This window comes from Gymnoscopelus braueri (genome assembly GCF_963280865.1).
Source record: "Gymnoscopelus braueri genome assembly, chromosome: 3".
Classification (NCBI taxonomy): Eukaryota; Metazoa; Chordata; class Actinopteri; order Myctophiformes; family Myctophidae; genus Gymnoscopelus; species Gymnoscopelus braueri.
In genome coordinates this window covers 49543088-49567726 of record NC_137612.1, presented here as the reverse complement: position 1 = coordinate 49567726, position 24639 = coordinate 49543088, and the positions used below count along the sequence as shown (strand labels likewise).

The 24639-nt window shown below is 41.0% G+C and overlaps 1 protein-coding gene across 1 annotated transcript; it reads right to left on the bottom strand.

The window, feature by feature from the left end:
* Positions 1–649: 649 nt before the first annotated feature.
* stau1 (staufen double-stranded RNA binding protein 1) lies at positions 650–22712 on the bottom strand. Its single transcript, XM_080423291.1, has 15 exons — positions 22549–22712; positions 15935–16331; positions 13343–13464; positions 12478–12622; positions 12137–12290; positions 10312–10483; positions 9756–9854; positions 9201–9413; positions 7385–7528; positions 6841–6987; positions 6532–6607; positions 5580–5899; positions 4622–4744; positions 3841–3920; positions 650–3749 (listed from the first exon to the last, which is right to left on the bottom strand). Exons 2-15 carry the CDS (start codon positions 16164–16166, stop codon positions 3662–3664), a joined length of 2115 nt encoding a protein of 704 aa, XP_080279417.1. The 5' UTR covers positions 16167–16331; positions 22549–22712; the 3' UTR covers positions 650–3661.
* Between the last annotated feature and the right edge of the window lie 1927 nt (positions 22713–24639).

The following is a 24639-nucleotide window of genomic DNA, read 5'->3' as shown; positions in this document are numbered from 1 at the left end:
ATGTACCCCTTCATCAACGCCAAGGGTCAAAGGGCGGCCAACAAGTGCATGTACGCCGTTGCATAATCAGAACCAAATAACTGTCACCTGGATCCAAAGTAGTCATTTAGTCACAAGCTGTTAATACACTGGTTCAATATTTATAAAATCCAGACACTTGGCCTCCTCCACTTTCAAACACTTTAATTGCAAAAATAGCCGATCTACAAGCCCACAAAGCCTCACATCGCGACACATTGTGAGCTTGTAGATTGGCCATTTTTGATACAAATTAGGCATTAATTTACTAAAGACACGTGAAATATGGCCATTTTTGATACAAATTAGGCATTCGTTTACTAAAGACACGTGAAATATGGAGATCAAAGGTTTCTGCCCGACAGCGATGATGTTCAAGTGGATATTATTCTTAAGTGTCCAAAGATCAGGCCAATGGCAGATCAACAAGCTCAAAACAATCTTGAATTATTTGTTTTATATTTTGAATATATTTGAAAACATTATAACGCCACACATCTTGTCTGGGGATACCTGGCACAACATATTTTCCATGGGTCCACGGACATTAATTTGGGAGTCCTCTGCAATGATAGCAGGTAGTAAGTAATACAAAACAAAATATTAAAAAAAAGACACAATGACTTGTATGTATGTTTGTGCATGGCAGCACACAAGTTTTACTTACATTCCATGGGGAGCAGAGAGGAACAACAGGAGGGGGGGGGGGTTACAGAGATGACGGGGGGGGGGGGGTTATCGTGCTTCGACCATACGCAACGAGAGACTTAAACACTGCCCCGACCGACGCACACACACACACGAGTGGGGGGACAACATCACATTTACAATCACACACACGCTACATTTAGTCACAAAAAAATAAAATAAAATACAAAAAAAAACAAAAAAAACTTCCTGGCCCTACATGGTAATGTAGACCACCGTTTCTCAACGTCCGGTTCCAGGGACCCGAAACGGACCGCTTTGACCGGTCTGCTAACTCCCGAGAGGGTACAGTGGGGGTCATCTCTGGGACCCCCAATCTAACACTGTAACATCCGCAGTGTTAATTTAACTACGAGAGCGTACAAATGGAACCTAATTCGGTTCCATTTGCACGCTCTCAGAGTTACAAACCTGTCAAGGGTCCATTTGGAAATCCACCCGTTGAGAAACGGTGATGTAGATAAAACACTTCACTTATGGGTGTTGATTGAAAGCACTCTAGGGAAATCAACAGTGGTTCGAACGCTGGCTGCATCCCAGGCATCCACGGGGGTCCAAATGTAGACCTTCAGGGTTATCTACCGTTAAAAGAGTACTTTATATATTTTTTCCCTTTTCCTGTAAATTGCTCTCCCCGTGAAGCCTTAAAATTCCCGGAGAATCCTTTGCTTTTATCGCATCTCTTAATGAAGAACACAAGAAAAACCGATGAGATTAGTTGATGAATTGAAGAAAATGGAACTGAAATGAACCATCGACAAGAACTCAAGCCGCCGTCATAGCTGGGGAAAGCTTTCTTCTTGCAATAGGCAAGGCACATATTGGATTGCTTTTTATTGTGTTCATGCCAAGGGTTGTCATGTTGCTCCCAACCCCTGCAGCTCCCGACAGAAAGAAGAAGGGGCGGGCCACACCAGGCTCATTTGCACTTTGACAGTGGACAAACACCCACAATAAACGATTACACGCACACTGTACGGCACAGGAGAACTTGCACGGTAAAGGACATACAGAATTATAGCGAAGCAACATTTCTATCGGTGGCGACATTGACCGAAACTTTGCTTCAATTCCTTTTTTTCAGTCATCGAGAACCAGATGCAGACACTGAAAGAGCAGCCGGAACATCAACGAGCAGAAACTGGAGAGTCAAGTTCCGGGCACTAGAATTGACCTTTGACATGGAGCTGTGGAGTAAAGAAGGAGCAGGAGGTGCAAACGACGCAGAGCCAGCTGCGCAGCCAGCCGGACCGTTATGACAACTTTCTAAACTGCAGCAGACACCGAGCCACTCTCGACGATAATCGCCATTATCGTTTATCGTGATAAAAAACGCTCACAAATTAAAACGATTTCAATTCATCGTGAAATTGTCCTCCGTCATACACTGGGATCAATTCACCTTTGCCGAGCTGCATATCTGGTGCCACTTAAACCCTCTAGAATTGGTAAAACACACCTGTAAAGAACGTATACTTGATACAGTCCTTTTTTTCCCACTCTCTGAATCTCTTTGCCAAAAATAGCCGATCCACAAGCTCGCAACGCGCGAGCTTGTCAATAATCATGACATGAAATGTTCATATCGTCCCATCCCTACTCTCATAACATAAGTTCTAAACTGCAGCAGACACCGAGCTACTCTCAGCACACGGCCGTGCCACATACATATGCACTCAGTGGTCAGTGGCGGCCTTCCTCTGAGGAAGGTCGCGACTGACCGAAACTTTGCTTCAATGCATTTTTTTCTCCTGTACCGTGCAAGTTGGGCAGTGTGCGTGTAATCTTATATAGTTGATGTTCACAGCTGCTTTTAGACTTTTAATCTAGGTGTGCAGACTTTTTTGTTTTGTTTAACTAACAGTGGACAAACACCGCCTCATCCATCTGCTCAGGGATACTTTCACATTCATCTCGGAAAGGCCAATCTTCATTAGCTAGATCGAAAACTGTACATCTTATGGTATTGAGCAGTGGTTTCTCAAAGTGGGGTCCAGGGATTCCCAGGGTTCCTTGAGGGGGGTCTAAATGGACCCTTACAGGTCTATAACTCTGAGAGGTCCACTTGGTTCCGTTTGTACACTCTCAGAGTTATGGGGGTCCTTCAAATTAAAAAGTTTGGCGAACCACTGGTATAGAGAATACCTGGTTGTCAATACTTCATAACTTGCCATGCTGCAATTTGCAGGTGGCCTAATGCCGCCCCATTTTACATTTTGATAATTCGTTCAGGAATGCGACGGAAAAAAATAATAATCTCCATGACTTCAAAGCTTCATGGGGGCAAGTAACAAGATGGAGAGAAACTCATTTTGGGGGTCAAGTACTCCTTAACCCCCCACCTCCGGGAGGGGGGGGGGCTACAACATAAAACACTTAAAAACCCAGAGAAAATCAAGTCTCACTAAAGAGGAAATTAAAAGAGAAAACAAGCTCTAGTCATGAACAAAAACAAACCAAAAAAAAGGCTTCCACGATCGTCGTTTCGTTCCATTTCAGCACCGCAAAAAACGCCCGCTTTCTTTGACTAGGATGCAGCCGCATTTAACGCAAACCAATGAAAAAAAACAAAAAAAGAATAAATAATGTGTACAATTAAACAACATTGAGGAAAACATAATTTTTTTAACAATCTTGTTTAACTGTGAACATTGCGATTAACATCTTATATGAACAGTGTTACTTTAGAGCCTACAGCCAACCCTAAAAGCGAGCTGTAGGCTTCCAAAGAGATTTATACTTAGTGTCGTGCCGGTGTGTCGCGCGGCGGAAATAGCCGATCTACAAGCTCACAGCGCTTGCACATTAACTGCCGTTTCCGACTCGCGACGCGGGCACGCAAAACCAAGTGTAAGTCAGTCTTTAAACATCCAGAACACAGTGTGAGTTTTCTCTAGTGCTTTTTGTCAAGACAACCCATTGTGTGTTTGTGTGTCTAAACAGTGCCGTCCAGAGTCTGTGCCAAGGTGCTTGAGTTAGCCTGTTTGAGGAGCGAGTCGCCTTCCATGTCTTGCTTGCCGCACCTGGAGGAAACAACGGCGTTTAGTTTGTCTGACACTGAATCAAAAGGTTTCTTTAGTAGGGACGTTATGTTTTTGTCAAGTAAGACTTTACCCAGAGATTGGTCCGTTTCCTGTCCTGTCATTGGGCTGCTGGTCCAGCTCTGAGAGTAACTTCAGAATATTCAACGCAGCCTGTTGGTTAGGAGGAACAACATTAGCAAATACAACACTAGGCCTGGACTTTCAACGTTTTAGGGGCAAGGCCATTTGTTGAGGACACAAAGGTCAAATGCCAAGGCAGCAAGGCCATAAAAAAATAACGCGCAAAAAAATGTATTTTATTAATTGAATTTAAGGGTTAAGAATTATTTCATTTTAAATACACAATGATCAGCGAAATAAATACAGATCTTCATTATTTCAGAATCTCAACAAGACACTGGTGTCTAAAGTAAAAAACATATTTTGACATAAAAGAAGCAAAGGAGAAAAAACTGTGAAATCTGCTGGCACACCGCAGCAGTGTGGACGGGGCATTACGGCCACTGTGGCCTCATGGGTAAATCATTTTGAAGGGCATGAGGCCAAAACGAGGGGTTTAACGGTAGCCATAGTCTTCATGGCCTGCATGACATTCCTGCCCTACCCTACATTCCTCCGCAAGTCAAGTACCACTTCCAACGTGTGAAATGCATTTCCATGTCTACTACATAAAGGGTTCCCAAACTTTTCAGGCCACTGGTCTACATCAGGGCATTTTCTTGACACGAAGATTTGAGTTAAAAATGTTCCCTTTAAAAATATATATATATATATTCAAAGATTTGCACAGATTTTCACGATAAAAAAAAAATAGCAGATCTACAAGCATTAGTTGTTGGAGACAGACTCACCATATCATGACACGACTCCACATCCTTCCCGATCCCATGACTGATGAGAGGGGGATGGGAGGAGCAGTTAATCAGCGACACAAACTCATTCTTATTGTTTTTGGGAAAATCTTTATATTCCACCTGCAAGAGAGTAAAAAATAAACCATTAATGTCACATTATTCCGTCCAAATCAAAAAGCTTGCAGATCGGATTTTTTTTGGGGAGAACGTAAGGTGAATGATGTGATATAAAATTCATGTTTTTCAAATTGAACAGAAAATGTAGCACTTTTTGACGAGACATCCATCAGTAATGGGGTGGTCTGAGACAGGGGTTCTCAACCTTTTCAGGCCGTGACCCCCCCAAAATATGATTATTTTGGGGGAACCCCCCACCCTGACAAGCACTTGGAATTGTAGGAGTAGGAGCTCACAACGCTTGGCAGCTCGAGGTGTTGTGAGCTTGTAGATCGGCTATTTTCAAAATGTTTGCCTCTTTCTTATATTATTTGACAATTTGGCCAATGTTTGACCAGTTTTTATAGTATAGTTTGATGATTATTTTTGATGCAGTAATGGCCTTTTTTCATTTAGGTATTAAAAAGGTAAATTGTCACTTTACGGTCATCTGGGGAAAGTAGTTAACATAGCATCATAATCATTTTAACCACTTTATCCATTTATGTGTTGGCTATTCAAAAATAGAAAATCTACAAGCTTGTACATCTACTATTTTTGAAAATGTTTGAAAAATATTGAAGACGCTTGGAACATTTTGAATACTTTTTTTTAACATAAATCTTCTCTTTTGGCGGTCCCTGGCACAAAACATTTTCAGATGGGGGTCCGTGGCCAAATGCACATCAATTTGGGGGTCCTTGACATGAAACAGTTTAAGAAACACTGGTCTAGGACTAAAATAAGGACAGCATTGGACCCAAAAAGTCGGGGCATTGGTCAGTCTCAAAATGTTTACCTGCAAACCCTGCACAGAGGCCAGGAAGCCGAGCTGTTCGCAGGGTCGGGTCAGGGGTCCGTGGGGGAGCTGGCTCAGCTGGTTGCCGTTCTTCAGGATGGTCTCGGCGGTCAGGGAGGCCCCCGCGTACAGCAGCTCGTTGGCGATCATGGCAGTGATGGTGGCCACGGCCGGGTTGGGCGCGGGCCGGTTGTAGTCCTTGGCGTGGGGACCCTGGCACATCCCGACGGCCAGGGCCACCTCGGGCACCATGGGCAGGATGCCCGCTGGGAGCTGCTGGTGGCTCATGTAAGGCATGCGGAAGTCCTCCTCCTTGGAACCTGGGAGGGTAACCCACACAGGATTAGAGCTAGACCCATTATATCCCTTTGGCCAATATAGACGTATTAGCGCTCAGTAGTAGTTAACACATTGACGTCCATAGACGTCTTTTGGTGTTCTCAGTGATTACGATAGAGGGTGCTCTTCCGCAACCTGCGAGTCATCCTAGGAGGAAGAATACAGCCAGAAATCACGAGATCTAAAAAAAAAACAGCCTGTCCGGACGAACGTTATCAGATTTATAAAAATACATTAATCTCTTCTTTCTTTTCCCAGATTGCGTTTTTGGTGAAAACAAGCTATATTCTACTGCCGATAACTTGCGTTCTTTAGCACTTAGATCAGCTAAAAAAACAGGAATGCTGTTCGAACCTTCCCTCAAACACCCTGGACAACGCTCCACACGTCCTAGACTCTTCTCCCTTCCCTAAAACACCCTGGACAACGCTCCACACGTCCTAGACTCTTCCTCTTGGCTCCTAAACAGTGGAACAAACCCCCCACATTGCAGTCAGAACTGTGATCTCACTCCCAATTATTCGCTTGCTTACTCTGATTTCATACATTTAAGTCATTCTGGATAAGAGCATCTACTAAAAGGCCTAAATTGTAAACGGTAAACTGTACTCACCCATGGAAACCTCCTCCACAGAGCCTGGCTCAAAGAAGGTCACTTTGCGTCCATCTCCAGGTTTCTTTATTGGGGCCTAGACAATAAACGTCACACACAATGACAACATCACATGTCTGTGAGAGTTCAAATGAGGGGGCTGAGCCACGACAAGCCGTGCCCTCAGCAAAACATTGTCGCTGTCGGGCAGAAAACTCCATATTCTAACTTTTTGTGTTTTTCCGTAAATTAACACCCTATACTTGATCATACTACAGCGTTACAAATAAACAACAACAAATTCAACATTCATTTGGCTCGCAGCAATACCTTTTCATCAGTTTTGAGTGCAGGCTTGGGGGGCTGAGGCTGAGGCACTTTATATCCCAAGAGCTCCAACATCTTCTCTGCTGCGTTCCGCTTGGCCACCTTTTTACTGGGTCCCATTCCCTCTGCACACTGGCTGCACACCGTCACCTACCACACACACACACACACACACACACACGTCAGTGAGCTGAGAGATGACAGGATAAGGGACGTGTTTTATAAGACTGGATCATCTGGGATTTTCGATATCGTATGTATGGCATAATGGTTGTTTTTTCCTGACTTCAATCACTTCAAGGGATATTTCACTTTCAAACATGTTTGGGGTCATTTTAACACATTGAGTGCCAAAAACGGTCCGGACCGTTTTTGAGAAGCCATGCATTGTGTGCCAAAAACGGTTATGACAGTTTTTGGGGAAAAACATATACATTATAGTCACAATATCTATAGATATTTAAAAAAATGATGGTCACATTGGATTTTGTCCATACCTCCCGGCCCTAGAGAGGGGAGAACTACAAGGCGGTGGTTGGTTGTGTACCTGCATGACAAACTCCCTGCGGCGAGGGAGTCCCCGCTCTGTCACCATGCTGTACTCTGGCTCCTTCTCCTTCTTGGCTTGCTGGATCTGAGCCAGACGACTGATGGGGTTCATGCCCTGACCGTACTCTGGGCTGGTCTGCAGCTGGCGGGGAGAGGACCAGAGGTTCATGGTTAAGACACAGATAAAGAGCAGAAACGCCATCTGGCTCTTCACATCGCTGCGACTACGTTTGGGACCCTTTAGGATTTGAACAATTCCGGTTCCTTAACACATCCCTCTTAACTCTTTCAGTGCCACAATACGTCAAATACGTCATGAAAAAAATATATAACTTTTTTTTTTTTTTTTTTTTGGAAAAACATGTTCAGAACGCAAGATATGATGATTTGAAGATTTGCTGCTCCATTCACTTCTTGTTTAACTTTTTACTGAAAAAGGCTGTATCTCGGCTCCTAAGCACTTTTTTTTTTACAATTAATTTTGGTTGTGGCACTCAGAACCAAAATTCCATAAATAAGCATGGCACTGAAAGAGTTAACACATTGCACAAGAACGCATATATGCGTTCTTTCAAATCCATCAATTGCCTGCAATTTTTTTTTTATTCCACAAGAGGGCGCTCTAACACAACTTAAGAACGATCCCTCAACGCTGTTAGAAGGAATGGACGGATGTGACGCCATCCCCAAAAAACGTCCACTCCTATACTAGGATTTGTAGAAAAACACTTCTTGCTCGGATTCTTTTTTTTTGTGTGAAAACCAGCCATTTTCAACGGTAAAAAATAGCCGATCGCGGTAAAACAGTAATGTGTTCCAGTGGATAGACCAGACCCTCCCAAACCCCCCCGGACACTTTTTGTTTACATCCACGTGGACGTCGTGGCTTCTGCGTCTCTTCAAAGATCGTCAATTTAAGGTAAAAAACAATGGCATGGAGATAAAAAAAAACAAGGTTTTAATCTCAGGCAGTCAATGTGTTAACGGTCCGATTCTGTAACGGTTCCCTTTAACGATGACTATAGGGGGGTTCCAAATGGACCCTTACAGGTCTGTAACTCTACAAATGGAACCAAATGGACCCTTAACCTTTTCCAGAGGCAGGGTTTTGAAACTCACAGCCAATCAAATTGGCTACCACAGCATTTCCAAGGCGTTCTTATCCCAAATCTTTAGGACGGGATTTTCCCCAGACCACCTCTGTTGAACTTGAACTCGACGGCGCTGTGAGATTATGCAAACGCTTGTCAAATCTAATTATTCAGTAAGAACTAATTACATCAAATTGTTTGGCCTGAACCAACTAACATTAGCGATCGGCTGCCACGATGGCTGATTAAATATGGATTTACTGTCCGTGCTGGGTCTGCTGACAATCAATCAAGTTCAGAGTGGAGTGAATGAAGGGATGTGTGTGTGTGTGTGCCTGGACTGTGAACGACATGCTGCACCGTCAGCCATGTTGGCCGTGTCCACAACAGGCACACACACCACAACGTTTTACGTTGTGGCTTCTAGCGGGCTAGACGTCTAGAAGATAAATTACAGTAGCTGCAGACAGACACACAGACGCAGACCGTGTGTGTGTGTGGCTAATTTCTCAAACCACTGGACTGATCAGTGTCATTTCTTGCCAGCAGGGCAAGGAAGTAAATCCTTCGATTATAGATTAATTGTTAACATCCCTATTGAGAGCTGGTCGATGCTTATCGTGGATTATATACTTCTTAATAAATATTTCCATTTTTAATGCATGGTTGTATGAAGACGGAGCAAAATGGCTGCCGTCCCGTGTGAATGTGGTGAATGGTTACCTTGATGATGGATTTGGTTTTCTTCTTCATGCGTGGCAGCATCTTCTCCACAGTGGGTATGTGTGGCAGCTTCCTCAGCTCCTCCAGCACTGCCGTGGCTGCCAGCTTTTTGGCAATCTTTTTGCTCTTGCCCTCTCCCTCGCCAGCGAACTCCCCCACCGCCACCCGCACCACGAAACTCTTCATGTGGGGCGGGCCCGCCTCCTTCAGAACCTGGCGGGAACCATCATGGGTTGTTGAGTCACGTTTCTATGTGACAATGTCTACACAGTAAACACAATTGGGCCTAGAAATACTACACGTTTGTTCCCCGTTTTTTAATTAAAAGAAAAAACGGAATCTAACATGGTTATCATGGAGTTTAAAGTTGAATGGGCATATATAGGATGGATCTGATCATAATGAATAACAAATATCTAAATATTGAATCAAGCAACTTGGTGCCCACAAAAACAGGAGTAGACGTGGAAATGACCCCAGAAGTGTTTTAAAAAGAAAACCACCACGTTTAAGTGGTTGAATCAGACGGCACAGCATGAATGAATATGTACCAACCTCAAAGTTGACAGGCAGGTTTCTCTTCAGTGCAATTTCAAACACCTGGCTGATTTCTGATTTATTGAGGTTCTCCTCCTCTTCATCGTCCCCGTTCATCTGCAAAGTAAAACCATTAGCAATGTTTTATTTGTCACTACTCATACATAATCAGCCAAATGTTGGACAACAATTATACGTTTTTATATATATAAAGTTAAAAGCTAAATATTCATAACATTCGATTATAATCATTGCTATAATGTTTGTTCAGTCTCCCTCTCTCTCCAGCTTTTAAATAAACATAAAGTCCAGTTTCAGGTGGGGCACCTATTTCATCTGGAGAGATATAGAAATGTATGTTCTGTTTACTGAAGAGCTGGAGAGACGGGGACACCCCTGTTACTGAACAAACACTCTACAGCAATGATTACTATTGGGAATAAAGAGCTATTTAACACATACTGGCAATGGAATATCACTTACAGCACCTTCAAGCAGCAATAGCACATTTCTTTGACTGCCGTGTGGAACAGATACATGTAAATACAAGTGTGTTGAATGATCGTGATCTCACCTCTGGCAGCTGTTGCACGATGGGTTCTTTCTGGAGGAGTTTGAGCGCCTTGGCCGCAGCATCGTGTTTGGCTAGTTGTCTGGTGCGTCCCTTCCCGTGGAACTGCTGACCCCCGATGGAGAGTTCTATGTGGTACAACATTGGTCCCACTGGTGGAAACGGATAGTAATACCTGCAAGTACACCACAGCACACAGCATTGGAAATTGTATATCGTATAACGGAGTCACAAGCCAAGTGTGAGTCTAAGGCCAATTCATGCTTGGACGTACGTCCAGGTTGCCTACTCTTCATAAAATACATACTCGTCTGATTAGTTGGGAAGGCGAGGTAAGCTGTTCTACCTCGGAGATGCGCAGACCATGGCACTTTCACACTTCTTTGTTTACATTTATTTTTAAGGACCACCCCAAAACGAAATGATACAGCTCAAGGGGTTTAACCTTTAAATAAAAGGTACATATACATGTCTGTGCCTCGCCAAGGCTATCGGCGAGTCAGACAGTATGAATGCTCAAATCTCAGAACATAGTGAGACGCATGTCACGCCAAGCATTAATTGGCCTCTAATCTGAGTTCCCAGAAGTTTTTCGCCTCGCATACAAACGGGAGCGGCGAGGAACTTCTGGGCCAAAGCCCTGGTATTTGTGGGCGGGATGTAACTTACGCTCAGAATCTGAGCGGACACGCCTCTTACCGGTCTACTCGTCTAAAAAGTCCGACGAGAGGCAAACAGCAGTACACAACAATGGCGGCCGCAATTTCTCAAGGGGAAATTGCTTCCCGTCGCTCCTATTTACATGTAAGACCCACTGCATGTGGATCCCGCCCCCTTTTCTTCATTGGCTGTTGATTTGAATCAGAAATCAGTGGCCGCGCCCCTGCTGTCCAGGCTTTGAGCCGAAGCCTCCCAGACTAATTGGCCTCAAGTATCAGCACATTTAAAGGGTGTGTACATTCTTTAAAATGTTAAAGCTCTATATTCCAATCACAGACTGTGTTAGTGTTCCAGTTCTGACTTTGGCTTATTCGGTTGTTGTTTTTTCCATCACTTCCATCACTTCCAAGTTTATCCTGTATGAGTGCCCTCTCCTGGTGGTATAAAATTAGTATCCCCGAAAACATACTTTTCTGTTTTACTAAAGAGCTGGCGAGACAGGGAGACCCTGTTACTGAACAAACACTCTATAGCAATGAATTCTATAAATAGATTTATTACACGGCTTGGTTGAATGCTTGATTCTGATTGGTCAATCGCTGAATTCAGCGTGTGTTATTTTTGAATAATGAGCTCAATAACAGCCCGCTGTCTAATCAAAGACTCAGAGCACCTGCTGCGCTGCTTGATTTTTATGCTGTATCCAACATGACAGCCATGTAAACAAACACACAATGTTATTTACAACTAAACGTTGCTCAGTCTCAAGAATGTTTTAGAGAACATTTGAAGCGAGAAATAGACAAAGCAGTAACCGAAAATGTATTCTATTTGATCAACACTTCCTTGTTTTCCGAGGCGACCGTGTCCGCCCAGCCCAACACTTACGGAATACCTTCATTACCGTAAGCAAGGAAATACTGTTTTGTTTTTACTTTTGGGTCAATTTATTAATTAATTTAATAAATAGCCGTTAATAAGCGGGATAATTGACGATTCGCCGGTCATTATTGAGAAACAAATCCCTTCAGGGTAATAAACGAAAATAAAAATTAATTCCTGTCGGGATTTATTTTTCAATAATGACCGGCGACCCGTCAATTATCCCTTGCATAATATATATATTTAATACATACAGCATTCATTTGAACAGGGATAGGAGACTCACTGTTGCATAGAGCGCTGGTAAGGCCCAGGAGATCTGACGTTGTAGTTGAAGTTGGGTGGTCTCATGCCCAGGTATGGATCTACGGGTTTATACACAGGCTTCTTCCCCAGCTTCATACACAGAGCGTTCAGCTCCATAGTGTGTGTCATACAGTCTATAACCATGGAGGAGACAAACCAACATGGATTAAAGTTCTCAGTCGCCATGACTAATCTAAATGTGTGCTTGCTTTCTCTCCCAATATACGTGTCACTAAAACCCATTGCCTGTTGATTTGTTTACAAAACTCTACCAGAGCCTGAGATTCTTCAACCAGCATACGGTATGAATGGTGTTTATACCTGTGTTGCGGGGTATCCTGACGGTGGGTTTGGGTAGGGTGGTCTCGGCCAGGGCGGAGCCGGCAGCAGTGTGCTGGGCTTTCTTGATGCTGGTGCCCTCTGCCTCCCAATGCTGGTCTCCCAGTGTGAGACGCACCGAGAAGATCTGACACCAAATGAAAAGAAAAGGTCACTTCTCTCACAAACTCCAGTGACAGATAGGATAACCATAGATGAACGTTTTGTTACCACCACGCTCTGACTCCATTAAAGTGATGGGACGCACTCAGAGTGACCTGAGTGAGTTTGTTTATCTTATTTCTTCTCCATGTCTTTACAATAAAAGGACAAACGTTTCGGTTACATTTGTCCTTTATATTGTAAAGACATGGAGAAGAAATAAAAGTTAGGATAACCATGACATTTTACTCGACTAGTAATTGTCATTCAAATCCATGCGGTTAACAATTTCATTGTGTTTTACTTTTTTGCATTGAACATTGGAACATAAAAAATTACATTTCTGTTTGGCTTTTAGGCTTTGTGAACAAATATTGCACGTGACAGATACGACAAACAACAAATGAATGACTCACAATGACATTAATATTACTAATGATACTAATATTCAAGATAGATAATGCACTATGGCCATACTTAATCATTTTATAAATAGTGGAAATAGCATTTTTCAACATGGTAACAATTATGACGATTATGCAAAAATAATTGCGATTATCTCAAATAATTGCGATTTGGCAATTATGTAAGAATTGTGACAGGCCTAGTGACAGAGAGAGAGAAAAAAAAGAAGATGACAACAGCACACAGGCCATGTCAGACACAAAGTGTGCTTCATCAGAGACCGTTCATTGGTGTGAATTACCTTGGAGTGAGCAGGTCCTTCCTCACAGAGCAGCTTATACTCCGGCTGGATCTTGTTGAAACGGGCTAACTCATTCACCAAACACATGGGGGTCTTCTCTTTAGGGTTTGCCATGTTAGATACTAGAAACAAAGACAAAAACTGTCAGAAAAAATGTCTGTCGGCTACCTTTTTTTTTCACTGACGAAAAATAAAAACTCCACAATAAAAACTAAGCAATGATGAACCTAACCCTGAAATTATGACTAAATATATTGACAATTTCGTCAACAAATAAAAACTATACTTAAATGTTAGGGAGGGACTAGTGGAGAAGAGATTCAGTACAACAAGTCATTTTATGCTCGATAGTGTGCGGGTGTCGCACTCCGAAAATAGCAGATCTACAAGCTCACAACTCGTGAACTTATAGATCTGCTATTTTCCGCTAGCAGCAAAGTGTAAATCAGGCATTAGAGCGCCAAAATACATTTTAGTTGACTAGATCAACTGTAGATTTAGTAGACTAAAATGTTATATTTAGTCAACAAAAACAAAAAACTAAAAGTAAAACATTTCAGATGTCAAAATAAACACTGATCACAAAATATTAGGGGTCACATTTCTTTTCAAATTATGTGTAGAAATTGGACCGTTGAGGAATGAGAAAGGGACAGTGACAGAGTTGGATGACTCGGACTGGCTTCATGATCTTGTTTCTCTTTGCTGGACATAAAGCACATGCAAGGATGCAAAAACTTGACAGAATACTTTGACACAACACTGGTGTCTTTCAAATCAAATTAGGTTTGTGGGAGATCCAAATATCCCGGAACAACCCAGCTCATTTCCCTCTCTCTCTCTCTTTGCAGTCGGTTTGCGTGTCACTCATGGGAATAATTACAACTCAGACGGGTACAAGCACACAATATCACAGCTGAAAAGGGAGTTTCAGAATAATTTCCAAGTCTCCACTCGGCTCGAGAAGTAAACATGACTCTTTGGCTTGTCGTTGGCTGTCAACACAGCATCAGAGGATTGAGGAACTCAAATCAAAGTATTTGATGTTCTGTGTAACTCCGCTTTGAAGCTTTTGAGGAGAAGCTCTGGGTTTGGACTCATTCTATCAATACCTGGGACCAAAATACCCCAAAGATCACACGTCTTTACATATTCGGGACAACGCATCTCTGTGAGCAGGCGTTCACCATAATGAATATTAACAAATATAAACTCTTGCTCTTAAACGAGACTGACACAGACATCTAAACGACAAGAATGTTTACCCTTTAATCTTAAAATAACTTTGATGTCCATTATTACTGTAGGAATTGACTTTACCAGACACATGGGTTTGGGGTTATGCTTGTACTTTAGTTGCACGCCGTGTCGCTCCTCAAATATAGCAGATCTACAAGCTCACAACGCGTCGCACTGAGATGTATTTTGAGCTTGTAGATTGGCTATTTCCGGTGTGCAACACTGGCACACAACTAAGTACATCCTTAGAGAAAGCCAAGAGTTAGCCAAACATAAAGATATGCTGGCCTCTATGGAATCCAAATAAATGACTGAAATCAGTCATGGTGACTAAGAACTTTAATACATGCATTAAAATCAAAAAATCAAAACCACTAATGAGAGAGTTAAATTAACACTGATGATGATACTGCAGTGCAGATTGGGACCCCCAAGAAATTAAAATGGTTGAGTCCCTGGCATATCTTTTCAAATGGGGGTCTGTGTGCTAATATGTGTCAATTTGGGGGTCCTTTACGCGAAAAAAGTTTGAGAACCACTGTCCTAAATAATATATGTAAAATTATCATGTTTAGGTATTTTTGTTCCTGCTGTTCTACATACAGCCAACCAGTTAAAAGAAGTCGCAGATTTGAGGCTCTGTTTTTATGAAAAATCCGAGACCATTAGGATTTTTTGGAAGATGCTTCTGAACGTGTTATATTGCTAGTTAGACCAATTCAAATACACTTTAATCATACCATAAATGTAATATCTATTAATACTGTAGGGTTTGTGGCTTCATCAGCCACATGCTTTATGGTTATGCCTGATTTATACTTGGTTGTGTGCCATGTATTGCACCGAAAATAGCCGAACTACAAGCTCACAGCGCTCCGCAGTGCAATACGTTGCTATTTTCAGTGTGCGATGCCGGCATGCAAACAAGTACGCTCATCCTTTAGAGCAGTGGTTCTCAAAGTGGGGTCCGGGGACCCCCAGGGGTCCTTGGGGGGTTCCAGGGGGTCCCCAGCTAAAGTACTTAATACAGCATCACAATCAAAAAAATATATGTTGGCTATTCAAAAATAGATACACAACAAGCTCACAGAGCGTAACTTCGTACCGTGCTGTGAGCTTGTACATCTGCTATTTTTTTTTTTACCATTTTTAAAAGAAAAATGTTGAATATATATATATTTTTTTTACACAAATCTTCTCTTCTGGGGGTCCCTGGCACAAAACGGCAAAATGTATATACATTTGGGGGTCGGAAATGTGAGAAACACTGCTTTAGAGAAAGCCAAGAGAAAGACATGAAATCAGTCATGGGGGGGCGACTGAAAACGTCCGAATCCATTATTGGACACGCACCTGTGGTGGGGGGAGGGGTGAAGGGCGTGGCTGAGCCCGAGGGCAGGGCGGAGCTCCTTAAGGGGTGGCTGGCACTCTCCGAGGGCATGGTCCCTCCTGTGGCACACGGGATGCTGTACCCGGGCTGGGGGGCGTGCCCCAGTGGCAGGGGGGCGCTGGCGGCAGCAGCGGCCGCCGTACTGGGCATGGCGGGGCTGCCCCCCGGACACTGGAACTGGAGCTGGCTGGTCATCCTTCCTCACTGGTTGGGGGTGGGGTGGGGGGGGCAGGGGGTCAGTCGATGGCGGGAAGAACGACGTCACGGTTAAGAGCTTTGCAGTGCAGCGGCGGCAGGCGAATGACCCGACCGACGTCCAGGAACTGTTTGATTGTAGAGAATCTGACTGCAAAGCTCTGCCTGAAAAGGGAGGGGGACACACAATGGATTTCAGAACTAGATCTAGACCACTGGTTCCTTAAGCAGTGGGTCGGGACTCGGGACCCATTTTTGGGAATCGGATCAGTTCGTGGGACGCGGGTGAATGTCCCTTTATTTTTTTCGTTTCTTAAATGTTTAAGATTTCCAATTTTAAAACATAGAAAGATGAACTATGAAACTATTGTTTCTGCCCGACAGCTTCCATATGCAACAACATACTCATCCTCTGCGCTGCATGCTTGTGTAAAACTGTACGACCTACACAGTGTTGTAGATGTAGAACATGTTGGAACAGAATGTGATGTTCTTCAGTGAAACAATGGAAACCTGTAGGACACTAATGCTTTGTGTGCTCTGCCCTCTCTTTTCAAATTCCATCTCAATGCTCATCGCTCACATAGCACCCAGTCCTGATGTGTGTCTTGCAGTGCTTCCCATATCATTGCCTTGCCACCAAGTCAAGTACATTTTATTTTAGCACCACATCACAATATGACAATAGTCACTAATGCACTTCTCACATAGGGCAGGTCTAGACTTCCCAAACTGGGGGTCCCCACATGATTTGCTTAAAGGGATAGCTCACAACAAAGAATACTTATTTTCTATCAATTACAGACCCCATGAAGCCTTGAATTAATTGAGATTTTTCTGTTTTTGTTGCATTCCTAAGCCAATAATTTGATGACGGGCGGAAAGATGCTAATGCCTTTTGGTAGGAGACTCAAAGTTGACACTTTGAGTCTCCTACCAGAGCCGCCGCCAGTCATCAAATTAATGGCTCAGCAATGCGACGAAAACAAAAAAAAAACGTCATGAATTCAAGTCTACATGGGGTGAGTAATCGGCAGAAAAAATGTCATTTTGGGGGTGAACTATCCCTTTAATGTGCAACATTGTCTTCTCACTCAACAGTAAACAATCAGTAAACAAATCACAGTATAAGTGTGTATACAGGGTACCTACGCAATACTACATTAACAAAAAAAAATACTAAAGGTTAAATGTTAACTATCCCTAACCTTTTTAACCCCATTAGGCCTGAGGCCTATTTTACAAATGCCTTCTAAATCAGTACTTCTCACACTTCAAGATTTTTGCGTTGGCTATTTTTTAATAACCAACGCCCCAATCCCAAATGACAGATGCTTTCCCGGTTTTTATGGATTAATACCAAATTGGACAAATTGCTAAATATCACATAAGAAAGAGGCAAACATTGTGAAAATAGCCGATCTACAAGCCCCCCCCCGCAGTAGACCATACTCTTTAATCAATTAAACAAAGCTATCTAATTTAATGCTTTCAGACCACTGCATTTCCAGCCAGTGTTTCATTCAATTTCCTGTGGGAATCCATTTGAATCTTCCCAAGACTGTCAAAAGCAAAGATGTCACTATTCCTGAAATATTTATATATTATAGCACAATTTATACAACATTACAGAGCGTTATGCTAACGATATAATTTTGTAGACGTCATGAGTTAAACGAGGTAGGATAGAACTACATACTTGAGATGATCAAAGTTGTATTGCACAAAGCATGATGAAGCGATTATGTATCCTGGCAATACTGACAGAAATCAGTTACTTTTGAGGGAAGACTCCCACAAGGCATTGTTCTGAAACTACTGCACCCACTAGAAAATGTATCAAGTGTCTGATAGGCCATTGGGTTGTCCAGTCCACACAGATATTTATTTTTAGCCACACACAGGTAAAGTGCCAAAAACAGAAATGTTTGAGTCAACGGTAGAACTGGGTCAAGAGGATTTTCCTGGCATGGTTTAGTAGTTTAGTTTCACTAAAATCCCTTAGGAGGAAAATAAAGGACAGTGCAATCCATTCTTACAATATGCACCCCACGGAGAAGACTTACTAAACCCTAATTATTTATTTTTAATTTCACAGATTCTGGAAGAAAAGATAAATAACCGTAGGTTAATCGAAGATTGGAGGAAGGTTTTTATTTGTATTGTTATATATATCAATGCTTCGACACTAACAATTCTTTTTTAATAATAAACTGAATTGATTAGTCAAACCACTTAATAATATAAGGATATCATACTTTGATGTACAACGGTGGCATGCAAAAATAGCTGATCTACAAGCTAAAACGTGTCGCATCACACCATGTTGTCCTTGTAGATCTGCTATTTATACAGATTCTATTTTATTCAAAAAATAATCGTTCATTAACCGAAGCAATAATTTGCAATAATCGTGATATTGATTTGAAGTCATATCGCCCAGCACTGCGTTCAACCTAGCTGCAAACAACTTCAGATGCTATAAGACCTGAGTTGCAATACACTCCATTGACAGCCCATTCATGAAACAGAAAACTCCTATCTGATTGTATTAAACCAAATGGTTCTCAAGCTGTGGGTCAGGTCCCCCAGGGGGGCCCCACTCCCCACATGATTTTTTTTTTGGGGGGGGGTCCACAGATGACAGTGAAGTGACAGACTTCTAAGACCGTTTTAATACCCGAAAAGAAAAAGACCATTAATGCATCAAAAGTAATCAACAAACTATACTATAAACACTGGTCAGACATTGGCCAAATTGTCAAATAATATAAGAAAGAGGCAAACATTGTGAAAATAGCCGATCTACAAGCTCACAGCACCTCGCATCGCGAGCCGTTGTGAGCTTGTAGATCTGCTATTTTCACAATATTTATCTGTGGAACCGAGTCAAACTAAATGTAATGCCTCAACTCCTACATTCCAAGTGCCTATCAGGGTGCGGGGTCTCCAGTTCAAATATGATTATTTTGGCCTGAAAAGGTTGAGAGCCACTGTATTAAACAGCAATAATATTGCACCTATAAGGATAGCTTGGTTTATCCTTTATTGTCTCTGTCAAGACAAAAGAGCCACTTTCTGTTGATACATTGTGTGTGCAGTTAATCATGAAGTGTTTTGAGTTTGGAAGCGCTCGTTGTAAATCACCCATCGTCCTGCGTACGTACGCCACCCGTCCAAATTGCACATATGCAGGATGTGGAGTGATTTAAAACGAGCGATTCCAAACTCAAACACTTGGAAAGAATCATCATGACTGCAGAGTTAGAGTTCTCAACTAAGTCTTGACAGAGACAAAGAGGATAACCCAAGCTATCCTTACAGGTGCAATATTAGTGAGTTTTTCTCAACCTTTTCAGGCTGTGAGTGTGACCCCCCAAAAATAAATCATATTTGAACTGGGGACCCTCCACCCTGATAAGCACTTGGAATGTAGGAGTTGAAGCATTCAATTTTAATTGACTCGGTTCCAGAGATAAATATTGTGAAAATACTTTTGATAAACAACAAGCTCACAACGCCTCGCAACGTTGTGAGCTTGTAGATCTGCTCTTTTCAAAATGTTTGACTCATTCAATCGGGACTTTTCTGTTTAAAAAATGGGCTGTCAATGGAGAGTATTGCAACTTAGATGCAGATAGCTGCATGCGGCTACTTTAAACCTATATATTGCACATTGACTGACAGTAAACAATCACTTTCGTCATGGAAACGGTGTCAGTCAGTTTGGAACAACAGAACAGAATAGCCTAACATGAAAGGAAAGTGGGTGGACACTGACAGATTACAGTGTAGGGCTGCAAATATTGATTATTTCTGACCTCAATTCAACCAGCTGTTATGGATCCAAAACATAATCCAATTGAATAAATTCCAATTAATTTAATCCGGTTAAGATGATAACATTCTAGCATTGCTCCGACGTGCGATGGTACCGTATATCCCATCTAATGTATACGTATTGATTGATGGATTGAATATTTCATTAAACAGAAATGCAAACATACAAAATCTAAATCAGTTTGACCACTTTAACCCCAATACATCTGCTATTTAAAAAAAACTAATCTTGAAAAGAAGAGAATGGACTTAATACTTCGGGTGATTAGTACCTATGTTGAATGCACTTATTGTAAGTCGCTTTGGATAAAAGCGTCTGCTAAATGAACGTAATGTAATAATGTAATGTAAAAGTATTGGTATCAAAATGTACTTAAAGTAAAAAAAATTGAAAGTACTCAATATGCAGAATGTCCCATTTCACAAGCTTTCAAATGTATAACAAATATTTTGAAAATAGCAGATCTGCAAGCTCACAATGCGTCGCATCGCAACACATTGTGAGCTTGTAGATTGGCTATTGTCTAAAATGTATAGGGTTGAAGTGGTTAATGTATATTTTGTAATAATAATCACAATCTACAAAGTCACAACTAGTAACTTCAGTTTTCAAATAATTGTAGTGGAGTACTAAAAATACAATATTTGCCTCTGAGATGTAGTGGAGTAGAAGGAAAAGTATTGAAAATTGTATACTGAAGAAAGTAAAACATACCTCAAAATTCTACTCAAGTACGGTACTCGAGCACATGTACTTAGTTACTTTACACCACTGTCTGTGGCAAAACACATATTAATCTGGGGGGTTCCTTAAGAACCATTAATAACACTGATCAGCTGGAGTTAGCAAGGCCAGGGTTAGCTAATGCTAAAGGTCCATAGCATCTCCATCACATAGGATCTCAGTGATCACAATGACATGGCCATCAGGACCACATGTCTGTCATAATAGCCCATTATTCATTATTAATGACTTGTCTGCCAAGGTTATTCTGATTAAAAAGACAAGTTTGTTTGCACAAAACAACTCAGGCCCAATAGCAGCTTTTTGCAGGCAGCCAAGGGTTCAGTTACAGAGGATGGGCCCGTGACATCACAACCAGGAAGTGTGTATTGAGACAATCTATGAACTGAATGTGTAAAAAATAATGAAAAAAAATATATGACAGACTGAATGAGTATGTAAGTCCATTGGTCCAAAATGTAATACCATAATTAAACAGTGGTGGAAGAAGTACTCACATTTTTCACTTGAGTAAAGGTATCAATACCACAATTTAGAAATACTCTGTTACAAGAAAAAGTCTGGTATTCAGAATTTACTTTAGTAAAAGTACAAAAATATTGGCAATGGCATCAAAATGTACTTAAAGTACCAAAAGTAAAGTAGTCATTGTACAGAATGTCCCATTTAAAGTTTTCAAAATGTATATATATTTTTTAAATAGCAGATCTACAAGCTCACAACGCGTCAAAATAACCAAAATATATAGAGAGAGCTTAAAGGGGTAGTTCACCCCCAAAATAACTTTTTTTCTATTGATTACTCACCCCATGGAGCCTTGAATTCATAGATATTTTTTTGTTTTTGTCACATTCCTAAGCCAATAATGTGATTATAATAAATTTGTCCCCATTGATTCCGGTAGGAGACAGAAATCCATTTGTGTCTCCTACCGGAATCAATGGGGCTAAATTTATTATAATCAAATAATAAAGGAAGGAATGCGACAAAAACAAAAAAATATCCATGAATTCAAGGCTCCATGGGGTGAGTAATCAATAGAAAAAAAGTTATTTTGGGGGTGAACTACCCCTTTAAGTGGTTAGTGTATGTTTTGTAATAATACTCTAAAAAGTAACAAGTAACTACTTATTTTCAAATAATAGAAGTGCAGTAAAAGTACAATATTTGCCTCTGAGATGTAGTGGAGTAGAAGCAAAAATATAGAAAAATTGAAATAATCCACTTAAGTAAAAAATACATCAAAATTATACTTGGGTATGAGTACATACATACATACAATTATTTACTTTACACCACTGCAACTAAATAGATAAAAACAACAACGACAAATAACACAATGACAAATACAAACATTTCATTGTTTTACCTGTCATTGTGCATTATTAATTGTTCTTATTTATTATTTACCATGGTGGTATTAATATATATTTATTTATTGTGGATCCTTTTCCTCAAATCAGAAGCCTCCACATTGAGAAGCCGACGCTCGGCTATGACGACACTGACCAAACCTTGGCATCCTCGTCCTACAGGCTGCAGCCCCAGGGCTCTACTACAGTAGCTAGCTAGCATAGCATGCTAATAGGAGGAATTGGAACTTATAATGAAGTCTCTTAGTAAATCAAATCAGTCCCACCATTAAATACCAACGCAGAAAGTTAAGATCACACGTTTTGGTCGCAACAAAGATGACATCCTTGTGCATATAATCTAATCTAATTTATAATCTAATAAATTGAAATGAAAAAAGAAGAAAAAAATAGAATTACAATCAAATATAAAACCCTTCCTTACCTCGTGGCTTCTTCCTGTCCCGGTGTGTGTGATCACTCCATATAAAGGTGTGATCTGCTGGGATCTGGCGTGTGTATTTGATGAGGATTGTGTGTAAAAGGCTGGCTGAGTGAGGAGGTTGGAAACAGCACGTATATACAAGGCAAACACTAAAGAGAATGAAGCCACTGTGGGATCGATGCTCAGGAAGTGACATCAACACACTCACAGGAAATGATCAGTTGTGGGGAAGTCACTACATTCACACAGATTCCTTCCAGGAGATTGTATGTTTGTCACATAGATGGAGTGGTGGACCGTGGAAGATGTCCGGAATTCAACATACTTGAGCAAAAGTACAAAAGTATTGGTGTCAATATGTACTTAAAGTACCAAAAGTAGAAAGTAGGCTACTCATTATGCAGAATGTACCAGTTTTCAAATGTATAAAATGTGTAAAGAATCTTTGAAAATAGCAGATCTACAAGCTCACAATGCTATATTTTCAAATAGCCAAAGTTTAAATAGGGCTGAAGTAGTTAACATGTTTTGTAATAATGATAATCGAAATCCACAAAGTAACTAGTAACTAAAGTTTTCAAATAATTGTAGAGGAGTAAAAGTACGATATTTGCCTCTGAGATGTAGTGGAGTACAAGTACTGAAAAGTAGTAGTAAAAATACCTCAAAATTGTACTTAAGTACAGTACTTGAGTAAATGTACTTAGTTACTTTACACCACTGGTATTCTCACATACTGTAATAATAAGTAATAAGTATAGTGGTTCTCAAACTTAAACATCAGGGTCCCCCCCTTAAGTGTACAAATTGACCCGTTAGGGTCAATTTAGAACCTCCTCATGGAACCCTGAGCGTCCCTGGACCACACTTTGAGAACCACTGCTGTAGATGTACGAGTTTTTCCACAATGAATGTCATTGTGAAAAATTACATGCATTGTGGTTTTTAACCTTTTTTTAAGTTAAAAACCCAGAGCAGCATGCAAGACTTTGAGGATTCGATGCCTCTTCCCTGATGGCAACAGGGTGAACAGGTTATAGAGGCGGGTGTGGTCTTTGATGACCCTCAGGAATGTCCTGTACATCTCCTCTAGGCTGGGCAGCTCCCATATCAACTGGTGAAACTGGTTGTCAACAGGCTCTCGGTCAGCATAGGGCACATTAGTACTTAAATCAGTTCCTCAAAGCACTTACTAGCTATAGGAGTGAGGGCTATGGGACGCCAGTCACTGAGGCCGAGTTTCTGCTGTTTTGGGGATGGGAATGACAGTGCTAGACTTGAAGCAGGTGGGTATAGTTCTGAGGGAGAGGGATTGGTTGAAAATACCCATGAATACCCCTGCAGCTGTTGAGTGCAAGCTTTCATTATCATTTAATCAAATTTGAGTTTTTTCTCAGTATTTAAATTGTTCAATACTTCTACTCCACTTCATCTAAGAGGCAAATATTGTACTTTTTACTCGCCTACAATTATTTCACAGCTTTGGTTACAAGTTACTTTGAATTATTAATACAAAACAGACATTAATCAATAAAGCCCTGTTTTATACTATTTTCTACAAAATCACAACGCATCGTGTGGCAAAGCTTGTAGAAACATTTGGAAACATTAAAGATTTTTTTCACATTATTGGTAAAAGTTTATATTTTGATACCAATACTTTTGTACAACAATGTAGAAATGGTCGCTTACAAGTAAAAGGCCTGTATTCAAACTTTTGCTTGAGTAAAAGTACAACAGTTGGCATAACAATATATTTACAGTACCAAGGGGAAAGTGCCGTTTCAAAATTTGTCAATTGTTTTTCAAAAATAGCAGATCTACGACATGTAACATGTTGTGAATTAGTAGAGTTTAGGAGTATACAATAGGGCTTAATTGGTTGATTTGTTTTGTAATAATAATTGAAATCTGCCAAGTAACTAGTACCTACTACCTAAAGTTTTCAAATAATTGTGGAGTAAAAATTCCAATATTTGCCTCTGAGATAGAGTAGAAATACAAAATGTTATATATTGAAGTAAAAGTATCTCAAGATTGTCCTGAAGTACAGTACTTGACTATATCGTCTCTGCCTGGTGGAAACCTCCA